The 21,599-nt window shown below is 34.6% G+C and overlaps 2 protein-coding genes across 13 annotated transcripts in view; one reads left to right on the top strand and one right to left on the bottom strand.

Annotated features, from left to right (window-relative positions):
* LOC123528819 (interleukin-17 receptor D-like) overlaps positions 1-12,810 on the top strand; it is a 56,019-nt gene extending 43,209 nt beyond the window's left edge. For all 12 annotated transcript variants that reach the window (XM_045308832.2, XM_045308840.2, XM_045308831.2 and 9 more), the window contains one exon: positions 1,030-12,810. In XM_045308832.2, the coding sequence (XP_045164767.1) occupies positions 1,030-2,519 (1,490 nt within the window). In that variant the 3' untranslated portion in view covers positions 2,520-12,810. The remainder of the gene's footprint in view (positions 1-1,029) is intronic.
* LOC123528690 (soma ferritin) lies at positions 12,537-20,666 on the bottom strand. Its single transcript, XM_045308618.2, has 4 exons — positions 20,442-20,666; positions 13,497-13,643; positions 13,159-13,284; positions 12,537-12,818 (listed from the first exon to the last, which is right to left on the bottom strand). The coding sequence occupies exons 1-4, from the start codon at positions 20,544-20,546 to the stop codon at positions 12,681-12,683; spliced, it is 516 nt and encodes a 171-aa protein (XP_045164553.1). The 5' UTR covers positions 20,547-20,666; the 3' UTR covers positions 12,537-12,680.
* Positions 20,667-21,599: the final 933 nt, after the last annotated feature.

Raw genomic sequence — 21,599 nt, forward strand, 5'->3', positions numbered from 1 at the left:
TCAGCCCTCATGAACAAGGATAAAAATTATTACACTCAGCTCATATGAACAGAGATAGAAGTTATACCACTCTAATGAACAAAGATAAAAATTATACCAATCAGCTCACATGAACAAAGATAAAAATTATACCAATCAGTTCACTTGATCAGAGATAGAAATTATGCCACTCATCTCTCATGAACAAAGATAAAATAATACTGCTCAGCATTCTTGAATATGAACAATTATGACTTGATTTTATCTGTGCCAGTAACATATCACAGTCATGGCGAAAGAGCTTCAAGACTTGTCTGACATTCGGTCAGACAACCCAGGAGAACCTGTCTGACCAAATGGAAACTTTTCTGACCAATAACATTTTGTAAAGAATAAACAAAAACAATTAAATATTAGATAGATGAAAAATGAACAAGTGCTTAAGAAAACTGCATTGTAAAAAACACTTGGAGTAGTAAAAACCGCCTCACTCTGTACCGTATTTGACATACGATCTGACGCCCGACCCTCCACGTCGGACTTAGCTATTATTTATCACAGGATTTCGCCATGACTGGTATCAAGCAAAGATAGACCGAAGTATTCTTGCACTGGTCTGCCATTTAGGTTCCCTAGCAATTCACTGTTTTGGCAAAAATTTTATATCTTGATATGTGCTGATTAATGCCGAGTTTGATATAAAATGAATGTCTGACATTGAGCTGACTGTAAATGTGAAAACTGGTTAAAACAAACTAGGAAAACTGCATGTAGAACATTAATTTTGTTCAGGGGTTATGACTGTTTACTCTTTACAGTGTAAGTTTTGTTAATAGAGTTGGGAAGATCAGTTTTGAAGTAAACATCAGACTTTATAATTTGATATTAGTATATCCACATTTAAATGATTTAATTTATAACACTTACGAGCAATAATTATTAGAACTATCAACATATGTATTTGACAACATTTGGCGTGTATTGGGGATAATATAAATCTTATTCCAGACCTTTATAGTGGCTTTAATGATGCTTATCTTTATGTTGTAGATCTTGAACAAAAGCAGGTGCCTACTGTCTTGTTGCTGTACTCCTATGACTGTAGTGCACATGAGAAAGTGGTCGAGGCTCTGGCGGGTTTCCTTATTGAAACATGCAACTGTAACGTCCATCTTGACATGTTTGAGGAGCAGCTTATAATGGAACGAGGCTTAGACGAGTGGTTGGTGGATAATCTACAGGAGGCCGAGTTTATTATTGTGCTCAGTTCGATTGGTGCAAGACTAAGGTGTAGTAAAAAGAAAGTCAGATTCAAACTTGAGGATGGGAAAATATTACCGGATTATTTTGCAGTGGCTGTGGATTATGTTGCTGAAAAAATGAGAGTTGAGAGATCAAAAGGAATGCCGTTGACTACATTTTGTGTAGCTTATATGGATTATTCAACCGAAAGTGATATTCCACCACAGCTAGAAATGGCTTTCAAATTTTGTTTAATGAAGGATATAACTGCATTATTTTGTCATTTACATGGAATTCATGGTGAACCAACTAAAGATGGTGCTCCTATTGCTGGTTTAACACCAGAGACATTTGAAACAACAGAAATGGGGCAAGAATTAAAAGTTGCTATTGAATCAGCCAAAGAGTATTTCAAATCAAATCCAGACTGGGTCGAAGATAGAATAGAACCTGTGCCAAATCCAGTGAAAAAGTCCCGTCATAATCGTAAAAATTCCCTAGAGCCACTTTTGTTGCCGTCACAAGAAGACCCATCATTACCGCCACAAAAAAGCCACATAGTTTCTACTGAGATTACAGTCCAACCCTTGCCAAAGATGACATCACATTCCCAGCAGATGCCGGCCATTTCTGCTCAAAACCGACAAAATTCGTTTCCGTCATCATTAAGCAGCAGACAGACTTTATCTACACCACCTCTAAACAAAAGCTCTAAGAGTTGTGATAATTTCCCAAAAGAAGCAGGCAGCAGATGTGACCTTTGTGGACTGAAGGGTCACACTATGGGCAGTTCAGAATGTAATATTAAACAGTTCATGCCAACTCAGGAATCTGAAAACGACGATAGTGTCAAATTAAAATCTAAATCCATGCCAGCTGTGAATAGAAACAGCTTATTCAGTTCACAGACAATATTTCAAGCTGAAGTTCACAAAGAATGGGATGATCAAGATGGCCGCTTGTCTCAAGCAGACTCCCATGAAACAAGCTCCAATCATGAATCTATTGTTGATGATTTGGAAAGAGATTTAGACTCCATTGTTAACCCCATCCACATCTCAAGGCCTTCTTTCTCTCATTCAGACTATGATAATTTGAGAAGTGCTTATTCAAAGTTAAACTTTCCAACTAGAATGGAAAACATTTCTGAAATTGGAAACAAAAAATGTGTGTTTACAGATATTCAAGCATTTGAACCAGATCATATTCATGGTGATGCAACTGCTTTGAACTTTATGTCACATGACCAGAAATGCAATGAGGTTGTGCAGATTCAGTTGGAAGATATTAAATTGTGATTTGTTAAATGTGAGCAAATCGGACGTTTTAGTTTCCGTTTTAAGATGAGCTTTTGTGATCACCCTGTGTCCGTCGTCCGTCCGTCAGTCGTCCGTCATCAACAGTTTGACTGTTAACACTCTAGAGGTCACAATTTTGGCGCAATCTTAATGAAACTTGGTCAGAATGTTACCCTCAATAAAATCTTGGACGAGTTTGATACCGGGTCATCTGGGGTCAAAAATTAGGTCATCAGGTCAAATCAAAGGAAAAGCTTGTTAACACTCTAGAGGTCACAATTTTGGCCCAATTTTAATGAAACGGTCAGAATGTTACCCTCAATGAAATCTTAGACAAGTTTAATATTGGGTCATCTGGGGTTAAAAACTAGGTCACCAGGTCAGATCAAAGGAAAAGCTTGTTAACACTCTAGAGGTCACAATTTTGGCTTAACCTTAATGAAACTTGGTCAGAATGTTACCCTCAATAAATTCTTGGATGAGATTGATATTTGGTCATCTAGGGTAAAAACTAGGTCACCAGGTCAGATCAAAAGAAAAGCTTGTTAACACTGTAGAGGCCACATTTATGACTGTATCTTCATGAATCTTTGTCAGAATGTTAATCTTGAGGGTCTTAAGGTTCCAGTTTGAATCTGGGACATGTAGGATCAAAAACTAGGTCACCAGGTCAAATCAAAAGAAAAGCTAGTTAACACTGTAGAGGCCACATTTATAACCGTATCTTAATGAAACTTGGTCAAAATGTTGATCTTGATGAACTATAGGTCAAGATAAAAGCTGGGTCAGGTTGGGTCAAAAACTAGGTCACTTGGTCAAATCAAAGGAAAAGCTTGTTAGCACTCTAGAGGCCACATTTATGACTATTTCTTCATGAAACTTAGTCAGAATGTTAATCTTGATGATCTTTAGGTCAAGTTCAAATCTGGGTCATGTGGGGTCAAAAACTAGGTCACTATGTCAAATCAAAGGAAAAGCTAGTTAACACTTTAGAGACCACATTTATGACCATATCTTAATGAAACTTGGTCAGAATGTTAATCTTGATGATCTTTAGGTCAAAATTTCAGGTGAGCGATACAGGGCTTTCATGGCCCTCTTGTTTTATTTGAGTATTTAATCAAATTTATTTTCTAGCCTTTGAAATGTGTGCAATCCTGCTTTTGTTTCAGTTAACTTATAACCCAGAGCCGATCAGAGATATTGTGTATGACATAGCACTAACATTAACCGTGTAAAATTATGGGTAATATTTCCATAGTTGAACAGAAAACTAGTTAAACTCCAGTATTTAACTTTGTCACAAGTTATAAAAATTTTCTGTTAATCTGTTGATACAAAACTTTTGCCTATGTTGCATTTGGCCATGTAAAATTGTTGCACCATACTTTTGGATATTTTAGCATTGTCCAGTTTTGAACTGTTTTACATACAGTCTCAATATTGGTACATTCAATTTTCACCTTTCAGTATGGGTGCATGTAACAAGTTAGGCCCCATTTATTAACTATGAGCAAATATTCCAAAGTATGGTAATTTAGTATGCCATTCTGTGATAAAATATTTTGTGTACATATTATATAACCAGAAATATTTTACATGCATATCTACAATACTTCCTGGTTGTACTAACAAATTTACTATGAACTATTTGATTTTAAGCATTCAGTGAAAAAAAAAAATCTTAATTTTGAATAAACTGTATTTCTTCTTATAAATGCTCTTCAATCCACCCCAGCTTTCGCATCCTGATATTTTTCAGAAAAAAAAAATCAACTAAAACTTACAGATGACCACATACCTTGTATGCAGTCTCAGAGTACAGCACTATATGAGCCGTGCCATGGGAAAACCAGCATAGTGGGTGTGCGACCAGCATGGATCCAGACCAGCCTGCGCATCCACGCAGTCTGGTCAGGCTCCATGCTGTTCGCTTTTAAAGCCTATTGGAAATTGAGAAACTGTTAGCGAACAGCATGGATGCTGACCAGACTGCGCGAATGCGCAGGCTGGTCTGGATCCATGCTGGTCGCACACCCACTATGTTGATTTTCCCATGGCACGGCTCATATATGGATTCTAAATACTATTTTAATCAGATGGTTGCTTACAAGTACATACCCCTTATCAACAATATACTGTTTATGTATATGAATAATTCAATTGAGCAATATCTAATTGTACAGGTTACGTACAGAAATTCATTTTAATTTTGAGAAAAAAGAGAAAGTCCATTTGGTGTTCACTTCTGTTTAAAACAGGTACTCAACTGATATAACCTAAAGAGAAAGTGCAGTGTAACCAAATTAGAATAAATGTATATAAAAATATTGAATTGCATGGCATCATGTTGTTAATTATCCTTTTCACTTTACCTCATTTAATTTATGTTAAATAATAACTTTTAGAGACCTTACTTTTGTCTTTGATATGCTTCCCAAAGTGGAAGCATATAGTCGCCACATCGTCTGTGTCCACTGAAACCACTGGTTGGAATTTAGCCATACTTCATAGGAAGGGTCATCATCTAGATTGAGATGTGCATATTATTTTCATGTTCCAGCCGAAGTATTTTATACTGAGTTATTGCCCTCTGACTATTCAACAGTAGTATACTGTAGTACAATTCTTGTCTGTAGTATTTCTCAGCAGCCACTGGTTGGAATTTAGCCATACTTCATAGGAAGCTTTAGTATCAAGATGAGATATGCATATTGTCTTCGTGTTTCAGTTGGATGACTTTTCACTGATTGATTGCCTTTTGATTATTCAATATTGGTAAACTATAGAGCCATTATAGTCAGGGGTATTTCTCAGCAACCACTGCCTAGAATTCAGCAAAAATTCTTAGGACGCTTCACTCTCAAGAGGAGGTGCGCATATTTTCTACATTATCCATTGGAATGAATGCAAATTTTGGGGAGCATCCATTTTGTTTTACCGATATTTCTTGTTTTCAACAGCTATATAAATTTGTGTTCAAAGGTGAATTCTAATGTCTCATGATCTAGTATACTTGAAATACATGTGCCCCTAGCTGGCATATTCATTCGCGAGGAACATTCATAAGGATAAATACAGTATTCAACAATGGTTGTTGAGGTTTCATTTAAGTTTAGAAATTTTGTCTGGCATATGTTTAAGAAAATGGCAGTTAAAGACAGTTTGCGTACAAAATGCCCATCTCAACAGCAAGGCAGAATTTCTCTTCGGTAGATTGGAACTTTGTAACCTAAACATAAATTTAAAAATGATCCTAGATATGATCAGGTCATGACAGTCGCTGTATCCAGGTTTATACAGAAGGAATAGTTCCAGGCTGCGGAATTGTTTGGTTTGACTTTTAAATTACAATGCAGTACCGGTAGATGTGTTTTGCCTCTAGACACTTGGAAAACATCTATAATTTCTACAGTAAGATTCCAATAGACATGACTGATGACTTAAAGGTAATTGCTTTAAAAAAAATTTGCATTTATTTTCGGGGAATTTTCAACACTGACAGCTATACATGATTGATTGAATACCTGAAGCTGTAAGGCTGTATCGACCTGGAAGCACTGTAGACTCTTAGAAGAGACTGCCATCAAAGTCCTTGAAATTAGACATGGGAAACCAGACATGAAATCCAAACATGGGTGGAACCTGACACAACCATTGCCCAAAAGTAAATTTAACATACCTGCCAAATAATTACATCACATGTCACAAGATTTTATGTATAAGGGAATATGATGATCAGACTAAAAAAGGACTGTATATAACTGGGTTGTATTAACAATTGTACTGAAATTGGTATTTACGATAGAGAACCAATGTCTGAAACTACTTTGTCTCAGTTCATTGTGCTTTATATAATGTTCATTAAAAAGTCCCATACTAAAGTAATATGATTTATATGTTGTTATATATATATATTAAAGCCAGTTTATTAACTATATATTAGTTCTACTTGTGTTGCTGTATTTTGCCAGTACTGTATGTATCTGAGTTTTTTACGTTTTCATGTTTTGTTTTATACATGTAGTTTGTTTGCAGGCTTTATGTTAACGACAGCTCTTGAATTATCATAAAATCTTGCCTTCAGATTATGTTTGTTAAAGAATTATGATTTTTACTTAAGTTTTTCCAACAAAGTCTCTTAGGTACCTATATTTATTTTTGAAACGTGCAGCGATAAGTCCACTTTGTCACTTAACCCACTATTTCAGGGGATATAACATGAAGCACAACAAATTTGCATTACAAAACCTGCTTTTCTCCCTTGACTTGCTCTGACTAATGGTCATATGATATATATTGCTGTTTAGACTGGCAACATGGCAGATATTTGCACTATAGAATAGCGTTATGGCAGTTACATGTACCATGAAATCATACAAATTTCAAAGGTACAAAATTTTGCAATTTTGCCCCAAATGGCTATTTCATTGGCATTTGACTTTGTGGATTTCCTCTTTATCATGATAAAAGGATATGAATTTTGCTTGGTCATTGTGATTCAATCATGTAGATTGACACAACCACAAAATCCTACAAAATAGGTCTCCCAGGAGTATTAATGATTTCAGAGTATTTGATAAGTAAATACAAATAATGTCTTTTCCTAATGTATTAAATAGTGCTACTTCATTCTGTGTCATTGTTTTTGTTTCCGGATGAATTTCCAATGTGTCACAATCCACAGTTTTCCAAGGGAGTTTATCTGAACGATTAAATTCTTAGGTGTAAAATTGATTTCTACCACTGACTTGAAGGATAAACACTTAATGTTTTTGTACATGACATAGAACATAATATTATAGAATATGATGATGTTGTAAACACCATAACTAAGGTGAATATACAGGTATTGACCTAGATACAAATACCAGATTATCATTAATACACCTAGGTGTTACTCTTATAGAACTAAGGTGTGTATTCCTTAACTTGTAAAAACTTTTCTAGCAGTATGTTGTGTTTTCGTTTAGTCAGCTTTATGTTAATTTCAAATCAATTTATACAGTTAAAACTTGATAATTTGATATTGTTGATAGTCACTAGCCTGCAATTAGTTTAGTTTATACCAATCTATTTTAGGTCCATTGTGATGAAAGCTTCAGGCTTATCTGAACCTCTCCCGAGTCTACTTTCTGCAAAAAACCAGTAGTGTCGTCATATTAGGATGCATGGTCTTGACCCTAGTGGGGCTCAAACCCATCAAACCCACCACCTCCAGTATGAGTGGCTGACACCTTAACCTATAGACCACCACTTCCCTTGATTAGCCTATAATTATGATCATATAGGCTATAGATTGTCAACAACATCAAATTATCAAGTTTTTACTATAGTCTTTATATTTACTTTGTTTAAAACAGAACCCAACATGTTATAGTTTTGAAACATTGAGAAATAGCACTATTTTAAACTAAAATAGAGTTATGAAAACACTGGAAAGTCACGATCTAGTATCGCATGATTGAAGCCGGCCTTCAACTTTTTTTGTTACTGTAAAGAAAATACTTTTACATTAACAGTTCTATAATGTTTTTCTGATATCAAATTAAAGTCTGTCATGCGTATAAAACTGTGCATACAGAAGAAATAGTACGATCTTGATCCTGATTCAAGTCTTAAGTTCAAACAGAGGTAGTTTAAAGAGACATACCAGATTTATGGCAATATTTTTAATAGAAGATTAGAAAATACATTCAGTTGTCGGTATTAGCTTATGAAAAATTAAAAGATACTGATTCAAGTCCTAACTTTAAATGGAGATAGTTTAAGGGGACAAGACAAATTTCTATCAACATCCTTTAAATAATAGAAGTTAAGAAAATGCATTGAGTTGTCGGTATTAGTTTATGAAAAATTAAAAGATACTGATTCAATTCCTAACTTTAAATGGAGATAGTTTAAAGGGACAAGACAAATTTCTGTCAACATCTTTAATAGAAATTAATGGCAATATTTTTAATAGAAGATTAGAAAATACATTCAGTTGTCGGTATTAGCTTATGAAAAATTAAAAGATACTGATTCAAGTCCTAACTTTAAATGGAGATAGTTTAAAGGGACAAGACAAATTTCTGTCAACATCTTTAATAGAAATTAAAAAAATACATTCAGTTGTTGGTATAAGTTAATGAAAAGAAAAAGTGTATTGATTTAACATCTAACAGCTTCAAAATGGGGGGTAGTTCAAAGGGACATGCTAGCTTTATGCTTTATGTCAACATTTTCAAAATCAGAAAATAGATTCAGGTCTCAGTGCTAGTAAAATGAAGAGTAAAAAGAAAGTTATATGGTCAGTGTATAAAACATGCATGTATATCGCTATTATATAGAATGGCTTTTTTCGTTTCCCACAATAGAATGTGATGTAAAAGTATAAGAAATATAGAGCTCATAGAATAGAACAGAAGAGTTACCAGAGTTTATTTTGACTTGTACAAAGTACATAATTTGTAACATATACATAGTATATTTACAATCACATAATCAAAGATTAGTTTATAAATATTTCACAAGAAGTTACATGTCTTTACACAGCTGAGGATGAATAGTGTAAACTTAATTTGTAATAGTGTCTGGACTAGAGCTTCTCTTAGACTGTGCAGTTTTACAGTATAATGCTAATCTATACATGTATTCCTGAAATATCTATTTATCAACTTGGATTACGATTTCTAATACATGTCCCAATGTGTTTTGAAATTGGGGCGTTTACCCAGCTTCTCATTCCTTTAAAACCATGTTTTAGTATATCGATTGTGCATTCTTCCTGCACCTGTTTTTAGCTATTTACTTTTCATTGTTGCTTCCTTATCACTTTCAGTTACCAAGCTCTTATTGGTAGATCAGACTAAATCATATTTTAGGTTGCAGTTTTATATATTTTTCATGCTCCTATACAAGCAAGTAAAACAGATGTTGAGCTTTGTTGGTTTTTGCTATAATCTAGCCCAGTTTCCTTCCATATTTTTTTTTTGTTGTTAAAAAAATTTCATATTTAGAGTATAATTGAAGAGCAAAAATTTGCATATCCATGTATAATCAGCTTTAGATGAATGTTCTTTTTAATATAACTCGATAGGAAGTATCTTTCCATGAGAAAGTGGGGACTTCCGTCCTTGTATACAATATAAACTGTTACGAGGAAGAGTGAGAATGTTGTCTAAGGACATAAGTCACTGGTTATGACGTTAAATATCTGACTTGCAAAACCTCCATACCAGTTTAATGTACAATTTATTTTTACAGGCTAACATTAGTTTCACATAAAAATGACAATGTGTAATGTTATTGCATATGTAGAGATCTGCATCTGTGACTGTGGAATGTTGTTCATACCTGAGAAACCACTGGATAGTGAGCAGCTGCTTTAAGCAGATTTGTTTTTTACCTTTTGACATCATTTTTCCTCAAATTGTTCACAAATAAATTGGTTCTTACATTATTATGAAAGTTATATAATTATACATTAGGAGATATTAATTTTAGCATGCTTTTAAACATATAAATAATTCAATGCTGTTAGATATTTAAATGACCGTATGTTATCAGTTGCCAGGTTCATTCTTTCACAGGCTTGTGTTCAAATTTAGCATTATAATTGGTGTAAGTTGGCATGAATTCAAAAAGTAATGCCAATTTTTTGGTAACTAATACCAGTATGCTTTAGAAAGCTGTCCACATTTTGTATGCCATCAACATATATTTATGTCAAGGCAAATTATATAATAATCTATAAATATCTTCAGTTTTGCACCATCAAAAGTTTGTATTTTGTCAAGTTTATGCATTATTTCCAGCATTTGAATAATTGTCCTCGATAACCCTTGTACCCACAATGCCTGGTGTGACTCACTAACATGTGATCATAAATACATATGTGTAATGTAATTCAAACCAATACTTTATGACGAGGAACAGCATATGAAGATAGCCTTTACATGTTTATAATGCATGTAACATAGTTACACAATCATTTGAGGAAGACCAGATTGTGGCTGCGAAACTAAATTCAAAAAGCTCACAGTTGTCCATGGTAATTTATATATACAATGTATATATGAAAATTGACAGACCTTTGAAAATACCATTTTTATTATTGTTGATATTTGACCGATCATAACAAAGTCTGCATAGTTTAATTAGCGAGTAATAAGACTGTACAAGGGTATGCAGTTCTGATTTTGAATATTTATTTTAAAAACTTCAAAAATGGAGTTGAAAGAATCTGTAAATGTACTATATACATAGGTTATTTATTTTTGTATTAACTTGGTGCAATTATTCAATGCAAACTGCTGTCTGTCCTTTTCGCTGTGAATCTGGCTTGTACAAATTTCATGTTATATAATTGTATATATATAGGAGACTTACTTTAAACATTAATACATGTATTATTATGTTTAATGATAGGCGTGTGCTTTTTTATAGAGCTTTTTCTGTACTATAGATGGCATAATATTGTGTTTAAATACTTTTCTGTGAGTTATGTATGTCAGTGTTTAAAACTTTGTGCAGTCAGCTTCCTCATTTAGTAAAGACCATTAAATCTTATGCATTGATCTAAGACAATATGCTAGAAGTAAAACTTTGTCACAAGATAAGATTATGGCTCATTAAGTGTTTGCAACTTGACCTGCTCTGTACAATATGGCTGAACCTTGAAACCTGAAGCCAAGATACAAAGTTTATATTTGACCTAATACTTGTGTATTTATAAAAGTGGGTTAGATATAAAGAATCGAGCTTTACTTCTGTTATTGACAAATATCCATTTGTTCAGGTTTAAACCCGTTTAATTCCACAGGGACATGTGAAAGTGCTTATTTTAGGATAACGTGCTTGTCAAATTTATTTATTGATAAGGGTTAGAAATATCATTCAGCTTGTGAATATGTGCACCTGGATTTTTCTTGGGATTTCACTCTGCAAGACCAGATTTATAACACCTAGTCCAAAATATACATCTTATGCCCTACATATCTCAAAAAGTGTTTGGCCTGGATTCATGAAACTTGAAAGGAATAATGTTCAGCATGGGAAGTTGTGCAGCTTAGATTTTATTTCAGATTTCACTGAAGTCCCCACCCCTCTCGACACACCCTCCTAAAAAATTCTGTTTCTTTCATAGTGTAATTAGGCCAGAGGATCTCATCATTATTTGCATTATTGTGTTGTGAATTATCCAATCCTCTTACCTGTACATAACCTCAGGTAATTTAATCATGTAGAACTTGACAAAGGAGATTGTGCATATTTGACCTTGTTGACTTCTGGGATCATTATTCAAAACCCTAATTTCTGGTTAAAACCCCCCCCCCCCCCAAAAAAAAAAAACAACAAAACCCACAGCATTGGCTCTTAGTTTGCTCTGCATTGGAGGAAAGAGGTGTGTTTTATTGACATCTTTTATGAGCTCTTGTGTTTCTAAATTGAGAATAAAATTAAGTAAAAGGGAAATACCGTCTTCATTTGAAATTATTTCAGAAGTGTATAATAAAAGTCGCCCCATTTTACCAGTTTACTGAAAAAGTAAAAAGAAGACAAGTCTGGTTTTGCTAGTGGAAAAAGCTGTAATTTGGCCAGTCTTAGAGCGATGTACCAGGTAACGAAAGTATGTCAACAGTAGCCGCAAATCTAATGTAAATAATGTTTTTCTTTTTCGTCTTTACCCTTAGTGACACAAGGCAGGACATAAAAATAAAACCCTTATGATAGCTTAAAGCTGTTTTATGTGTGTTTCAATTTAAACAAAATTAGTTATGAATTTAAATCCATGTGGTTAAGCTTTATCTTGTTGTCTCACTTTTATTTCTGGGTTAAATATGTTGTGTGTCACTGTTGCGAATGTGTGTCACTATCTTTTAATGTGTCTAAGATGTTTCCTCCCTAGAGTTAACAGCGTTTCATGTATATCAACCCTTTAAATAGAATTTTCACCAACGAAAATATAGAATGCTCTGTATATATGTATGAAATGAACAAAAATCTATTAAATAAATAAAAGAAAACACTGCATTCAGTCGTTCTGCCTTTTTATTAATTTATTTCAAACAGTTTTAAAACGTTGCGAACTTCAAAAGTTAAAACCTGTCTTTGCACCAAAGTTAAACAGTCAAAGTTTCATTTAAAATAATCGACAGGTCATGCTTGATTGAGTGTTTAAGACTGGAGTTCTTTGTCGTAGTGCCATTCGCCATGGCCTGGACCGAGACGTTTCAGGTTTGTGATGCGGTCACTGATCTCCTTGATTGCATCGACCTGTTCCTCCAGGTACTCGGACTCCAAGAAGTCACACATCTGAAATATACAGGCATTTCATGTTCAGGTTTATGATTCTATAAAGAAGTTTAGCAATCAATGGAGATTTTTTTGTATCAGTTATAGAAAATGTCCAAGTCTTGTGACACAGGTAAACAGTAATTCTTATTTATTTTTCGTTTGTTTATGTTACTGGTCATTCTTTAACCTCATTGAAGTGCTTTGTTTATTTTCAACAGACAAAGTTTCTGAAGTTACTAGTGAATCATATTTCTTAACTCTTCTTATGTGTAATAATTACTGAGTATACATTGTAACAATATGGTAGAAAGTAACAGTAAAAACAGTTAGAAGTATACGATTCCCTAATATTCCCTACCTGTGCATCCCCGTGACTGTCGGCGATCTTATGAAGGTCAAGGAGAGCCTGGTTGACACTCTTCTCTAGGGCAAGAGCGGCTTCCATAGCCTCGAGTCCACTTCCCCATTCATCACGTTCTGGTTTCTGGTAATACAAAGTATGAATTTATAAGTAACAAATTGGAAACGCCGTGAACACATGTATTTCTAGGGATATACTGTCAAAACCTTTTTAAACCCATTAAATGCTCCATTAGATGGTGTTTTTGTTTTGTTTTTGTTAAACCGTTTTCAAAAGAAACTTAAAACTGGATATGAGAAATATAAATTCAATCAACAACAGGAAATGTTGCATACCGTGATGTTTTGAAGGACAACTCGGCCTCCTCTCTTGTTCTGGTATTTCATCAGTTTCTCGGCATGCTCACGTTCCTCGTCCGAGGCTTCTTTGAAGAACTTGCTGAACCCCTTCAGTGCGACATCGTCACGGTCAAAATAGTAGGCCTGTAAAGATATATCAACGTATTAATACACGCCGGCGTTTAAGATATTCCAGGATATTCTAACTCTAGTTTAACATACAGCTGGGTCCGTATTCATCAACCTACTGAAGACTTAAATACGCTAAATCTTTCATTTTGCTATGGCACTGTCAAATATGCCTACAGTAGACTGCGGGAAACTTAGCATGCATTTTCATTTTATAGCTAATGATGCCAAGGCAAAATTTCACCAGCATAAAAAGCCATTATCAAAGTTATGCATAACTGAGTTTCAAACTTTAATCGTTGATGAATATGGGCCCTTTGTAGTTGAAGAGTGTACATGCTACTTTCACCTTTTTAATAGGATGGTGGTCAAATTTATAAGTGACGTGGTGAAATCACAAACAGGAATATTCATTTTCTTAGTAAAACGCATCAGCTGGTTCATGAAACAGTACAAAATAGGCGAACAAGGTGTTGCGAACAAGTTAACACGAAATATCGATTATCCCGGCAATATGAATAACCAAAGAGCTATTTATTTTACACTTCTCCGATAGTTGACGCGGTTAGCAAAAAACATTGCATCACTTGAAAATATTCTAGAACATCACCACTTGATCATTCGTCATAATGAACCTTCATTGCATCACAATAAAACGGACAAAGTGCTATACACCGAGGTCAACGAAAATGGGACATTTATGCACATGATAAGAAAAACGCACTGGCACCAGACCAGTAAGAAAATGCCACTATAAATGTTATACCCTACCTCTAGGTATACTATAAGAACCATGGTCATGAACGGGAAAATATAGTATTTCAATCGCGCATTTCTCACCTAAAACGCGCACTTCGATAAATGGGTACATGTACTAGTATGCATATTGAACACGTGGTAATTTATCTTCCATCGTTGTAACTAATGCTTTGATGGTATATTTTGACATTTTTTCAATATTGCCCTACACAGACTAAACTTTTTTTAGATTTTGAAAGGTATACCCATGGAATGTATTTAAAGAAAAAAAAAGTTGAGCAAGATGTTTCATAGGGTCCTGGACCGCTCACCTGGCCTATCCGAACCCAAAGCGTCTGTGATACGCGAGAGCATGTGTTAAGACCGCTATAATCGCCCGAACTATACTAGCGTATCCATATCCAAATATTTTATATTATAAATACAGGAATAATTAAAACTGGAATAAAGTTTGGAATAATTAAATTCTAGTCGCAATATTTCATAGGCGTAGGAGCAATTTTGATATGCGAGTGTGGAAGGAGACGGGGATGGAGGGAGCAGCATAAGCTTTGGTCACTCAACTGGTGGCACAAAAGAACTAAATTTTCACATAAATAGCAGTGAATTAAGAGGTATAGTCAATTGGCCAAATGGTTGTCCAATTTCTCGGAAATATCAGAGGTCTGGCTGGTCGGTTCCCCGTCCCTCCCGCACCCCCACTTTAAAATCGCTAATACGCCAGTCTACCTTTGCAAAATACGTAATTATATATAATGGCTCCGACGTTCTCATAACCATATCGAAAACATCTGGCTGTATTTATCATAGTTCTACTTGTATATAAATTGTCAATCTAGCTCCAAATAGCGTTGTCCGAAAAATGCTCCCTTTTTGTGCAATTTTTGGATCGACTGTCTATCCAATGTTAACAATGAGGAAATTTCCTTACTGCAGACCGAACAAAAGTAGTGCCATAGGTACAAACAAGTAGTTCTATACCGTACATTTATTTAAGCATCAAAATAATATTATTTTGCCACGACGGTATTTTTAGCTGTCGAACGTCAAAATTTTAACGTATTTTTCAATCAGTGTAATATTCATTTCTGTAATTGTTTTCTGACTGCAGTAAACATATTAATGCGCGAAAACTAGGTTACCGAACAAACGCCGAAGATATAAATAGATTTATTGGCTAATTATATCCATGACTATTTTGGATTCTGGCTAATACATTTACGATTATAGAGGCATAGCACCGCTAGACACGGGAAAGTTGTAAATACATACTTTTGAGCTGTAAATATTTGTAAATGAGTAATATAACGTTCGATTTTATAGATGTTTTGTTTTGTTTTTTCTTGACAATTCATTTTGTTAGTAGCGTTTAAATACAACTGTACATGTAGGCCTATTTCATCAAAATGTTGATACAGTAACGAAATGATGGCACTAGGAACATTACACGTTTTTAAATCAAAGGTTCACTTTGAACAGCAAGTTACACTTTACTTTTGATTATTCTCCGCGCCTAATTTATAGATGTGTCACTCAGTTTGCATGCCTATATCGGATAGACAGCAGTCGGAATATTGGCGGGTAGGCGCTATATCTGTCCGATATAAAATTATGACCCACACAATTTTTCCTAACGATTAGGCCTAGTGTTATGTGTGTAACATATGATCAAAAATCCCCACAGTCAGTACCTAACCATCCATATGTGTTAAACACATAAAAAAACAAAGGTCAAGTATTGGGCAGATGTCGTAAGAAATGCAACGGGCATGCCGATTTCAACGTTGATGATTTTCTTTTGACAATAACGGTGAACCGCGTAAAAGACGGAGTATAGTACGAGTGACGGACCTGATTTATATTGGACCTAGACATGATATCGGTCCGACTTAAAACCAGTGGGCAAAAATATAATGGTCTGATATTATTTTACGATATTTCAGATATGGACTGGATTAGATAACACTTTTACAAAGTGTTGAAATGTTTCAAAATGGAACAGAAATTATTTTAGGGACTATATCATCCGCTGGCTTTACATACCTTCATTTTGGAAATCTGTGTAGAAATGTTGTTTTATTTCATTTTATTTTTGAAAAATATATTACGTACTAGTAAATCAAACAATAATTTGTTTCTAAATGCTTAAAAGCATCAAGTTCAGTTAAACGGTCAGAAGTTACTTCATGAATGCAATTACTAATAATGATGGCGGGTTATGGTTTTATTGGTCACGCAAAATACTGCAAAGGGCTCTGTCTTACCAAACTTGCAGTATTTAATTTATATGTACACAGAGTATAGCTTGCGGATAACTGATCAGAGGCTAATAAATTATATATTTCAAGAAATCATTGACGAGGAGTATGTATTAAACAGTCGTATTTTTACATGCGGAGAAAGCTATAGCTATAGGGAATCTATGGAAGGCCGGTGCGCAATCAAATGCCAAATGCCGAATAGTTAATGTTAAATGTCAATAACTTAATGCAAAATTACAGTTACTATTTTATGCTTAATGCTTCATACCAAATGCTTTATGCCATATAATTAATGCTGAATTCCTAATGTTAAATGTCAATTGATAAATAATAAATGCTAATTGTCAAAATCTTGTACAATCTGTGTTGTTCAGAGACAATCGATCCTGCAGTACTTTCAGTCCTTTGATTGATTTACGGTCTCTGGTGCAATTTTGACCTACGTGTCGAGACATATTCTAACTAAAGTTGAATATTGGCTTGTCCAACTAACATGACGTTTAGATCAGCCTTATAATTTTTTTTGAATGGTCGCTGTCTTGAGATGACAACAGAATCGTAAAACAAGCCACACCGGTAAGATAGGACAAGATTTATTTTGAGTCGGCAAGACATAAGCTCTTATGAGCTTTTACAACCGACTATAGTTTTTATAACAAAAACTAAGGATCGGACTTGTTAAAGTCATGAACTGAGACACATCTAAAAAAACTTAGTGAATATTCCTACTTCTATTAAGGCATCGCCACAGTCACAACTCAGTATCAGTTCATATTTTCAGGCCGAGTATTTTTCTCTTGAAAATTGCACTAAAGCCTTAACAGCTGGTCAAATTATCATCAACATAAGAAGCATATGATCATATGATTGATAGTACATATGCTGCTTGTAAAATGTTTGAGTCTCGTTTAGACCGAAAGTTTACCCAAAAATATTGAAATTTTATGTGCAGTCAAACTCCAATATCAAAAATATTACAAAGAAAACAAGAGCTGTCGGAGGACAGCAACGCTCGACTATTCAACAGCCTTGTCAATTGAATGAATACAGAAGTTCAAGAAGGGGCATAATTTTGTAAAATGCAAAGTAGAGGTATTGAACCTCTGTACTGCATGTCATATCATGACAGTGAACAAGTGTGTGAAGTTTCAATCCTTTCCAATTTGTGGATACTGAGATACTAGCTTACATACAAAATCTAAACAAAAAACTGCTAAGTCAAAGGGGCATAATTTTGTAAAAATGCCAAGTAGAGTTATGGGATCTTCACAGTGCATGTTAGATCATGACAGTGAACAAGTGTGTGAAGTTTCAATCCATTCCAATTAGTGGATACTGAGATATCAGATTACATACAAAAATTTAACCAAAAACTGCTCAGTCGAAAAAGGGGCATAATTTTGAAAAAAAGAGAGTAGAGTTATGGGACTTGCTTAGTGCATGTCAGATCATGATAGTGAACAAGTATGTGAAGTTTCAATCCATTCCCATTAGTAAGTACTGAGATACCAGCTTACATACAAAACCTTAACCAAAAATTTCTAAGTCGAAAAAGGGGCATAATTTTGTAAAAAAGCAAAATAGAGTTATGGAACCTGTGCAATGTAGATCAGTTCATCACAGTGAATAAGTGTGTGAAGTTTCAATCCATTCCCACAAGTGGTTACTGAGTTACCAGCTTACAAACAAAACCTTAACCAAAAATTTCTAAGTCGAAAAAGGGGCATAATTTTGTAAAAAAGCAAAATAGAGTTATGGAACCTGTGCAATGTAAGTCAGTTTGTCACAGTAAATAAGTGTGTGAAGTTTCAATCCATTCCCACAAGTGGTTACTGAGATACCAGCTTACATACAAAACCTTAACCAAAATCGGGACGCGGACGCCGACGCATGGGCGAGTGCAATAGCTCACTATTCTATGAATAGTCGAGCTAAAAATTAGTTAATTTCATAGTACAATATGTATACTGCAAACTCTTGTGGATTTTTGTCGAAATTGTTCCTGGTTATTGTATTAGACACAAAAAGACAACCCCATGTAAATTTAATTTAAAATGTTGTTTGTACATGCATTACTGACCACAGGTAGCCAGGTAAACCTATACATAATCCTATAATATCACCTGTTTATATACATGTAAATTATGTGTGAACAGATAACACAAATTGGATAAATTGATGGTGTTGGGATTTTTGTGTATAATTCAGTAATCAGGTAAAATTTCAAAATAATTTCTGAAGACTTTATTCTTCAGGGTCTGCTTTACAATTGGCTGTAATTATCTTTGAAATGTATTGAATATATATTGAGTTTGACTGCACCTAAAATTGCAAAATTTTGTCAGAAAAAAATCGAATAAAGGCATAATACAGGTAGTGAAATGCACATCCTTCTACTTGCATATGTTCACACAGATATTTAAAACATAATTATGACAAACTTATTGACTTTATTGTTACCACTTAGTCGTCTTTTATTTTTATGAAAATTTGCATGTAAAATTTTGAGTCAAATGGCCGCCACTGTAGGCGATGCCTTAAGCAGGGACATGCCCGAGATTCAGGATTTTTCAAAATTTGAAATAAACTCACGATCGATCTCAAAAGTTAACGCAAATAACGTGTCGCGTCGTGCAAAAACACCATCATTTCTTTATCAACTTGTCTATTTAATACACTCCAGTACATTCTTAATGAATTACATTATCACTCGAATTAACCCCCAAAAAACCCATTCAAGGTGACTTTGGGTCTGATCTATACCTTACCTTTTTGCCAAGAGTCACGTTTGTTCATTAACCGCGAGAAAGAGTAGTTTATCATAAAATCAGTTTTTTCCTAAGTAAAAACTAGTCCAAATAATAGGACGTTTCAGGACAGCGTGATAACTTTTGACTGTCGCTGTCCCGTCAGAGGGATGACAACTAAAAAATACCAGAACATAAAATAAGTCATCCCGATAATGAGTAAGGCTACGGATAAACGAGTCCATTGGCATTTTGCCATTATCATCAATCCGCGTCGACGGTTTTGATTAAATTCTCTCAATTCACAAAAAGGTCATTAGGTCAATATGCTGATTCTACATATATTTTAAACTTGTATGTAAATCAAAGGACGTTTACAAATATCTACTGCGTCCTTTATTTTGATCATTCTCCTGTATCCTTATTTTCAATGAAAACGCAATACGTTGCACAGGTCTAGGAAAGTGGAGTATTTACAGATTATCTGTAAATTTACAGATAATCTATAAATTTACAGATTTTTCAATCTGTAAATTTACAGATCAAGTGTTTGAAAACTGATGAAATTATATTTAGACACAAAATCGCAGCTTGGAAATTAATTGATTTACTTATGGGATGTCATAAATCTAGGTCAATTGTAGTTTCAGTCATTTTGTTGACTTTGATTTTTGCTTAAGAAAAATCAAAGTCAACAAAATGACTGAAAACAATGACATATCATACCTAGTATTTAAGCTGCATTTGCTGCTAAATATAAACCAATTATTCAAACACTTGCTGTTTTGAGGAAAAATGTAAATTATATTATCGTTTTCATAACAAATCTGTAAATTTGCATATGTTATGTATGTTTGAACGAAAACAACGACGCAGTTCACCTCTCAACAGTCTGTGCCAAACATGTAAGTAACATTTCTGTATACATTTTCTGACAGCATTCATTATCTGCAAATACCGTTGAATTACAAAACACACATTTGTTACGTTAGCGAAAGTTATCTGAGATCTACCTATATATCTGTGTAACGTGTAAACAAACTTACCATAGACATGTAGCAATAGCTGGCATACAACTCCATGTTGATCTGTTTGTTAATTCCTGCTTCGCTCTCCTGGTGGAAATTCTGTCGAGGTCGTGAAACAGACATCTTCGTTTCCTAGGCTTAGACCGTAAGGTGGTAAATTTAACAAAAGCTTGTAAAAAGTTTAAAAGAATTTGGTTGATATTTGCCCGTACGTTCACTGACGCAGCAAGACAAATAATCAGTATGACTTTACACAGCTAGCTCAGCGTATTTATAGGAGGTACAAGTCACGTGGTGTATTACGAAGCATTATTGATTTACAATAATTGTACATAACACTGTCACGTGTTATAAAACGTGACGGAAATAATCTATGTTTAGCAGATCTGTGTACGTTTCGATTTAACAATATTGTTACGAAATATTATAACGATGTTCTAGATTAAAACTATCAACACATTTTTATCGCTATTGCGTTAAAGAAAACACTTTGACCTACATTTTAAACTTTTACTTGTGACCGGCGTGAAATCTTCCCGCGCAAATCTACGGTGGCAGAGCGTCCAGTATTTTCTTTGAAAAGACATAGGCATTCGGCACATTTGTTTGGTCAATAATGATGCTATTCTGTACTGTATATGATAAAAAAACATCAATGGATATTGCAGACAGCCCAGGATCCAAAAATAAATACAGCACCCACTTAGATCTAGAATCTATCTAGATCTATTGATAGATCAACCAGGACGAGGGTCACCCAACTGGACTTTCTAAGTGAATATGCCACCAAACTGTTTCCTCATTGTGTTACCCAACTGTTCCAGGAGTTAGTGCATCACCCAACAGTGTTTCTTGTTTTGCAGCTTGCTTAGTCGTGCCCTTAAAAGTTAGGCTCTTGGTGCTCCGTAAAAAGTCGCCCGGCTTCATCTAAGTGTTGTTATATTTTCTGATCCTTCGGGATCATTGATTTCAACTCATTTAGCCTAAGCCGGTGCTAGGGGGCGTGGGCAGTGTTGCATTTTCCATTACTGCTCATGAACAGACTCAATCAAACTGAGTCTGCAATTTTCACTGTTTGCCTTGTTCTCGTTGCTTCCGAGTGATCTACTTTTCTTCACAACAGCGGGTGTTAAGTGCTGTGTGGCGCCCGTAAAAAGTCGCCCCGACTTAATCTCA

Source organism: Mercenaria mercenaria, chromosome 13 (genome assembly GCF_021730395.1).
Source record: "Mercenaria mercenaria strain notata chromosome 13, MADL_Memer_1, whole genome shotgun sequence".
NCBI lineage: Eukaryota > Metazoa > Mollusca > Bivalvia > Venerida > Veneridae > Mercenaria > Mercenaria mercenaria.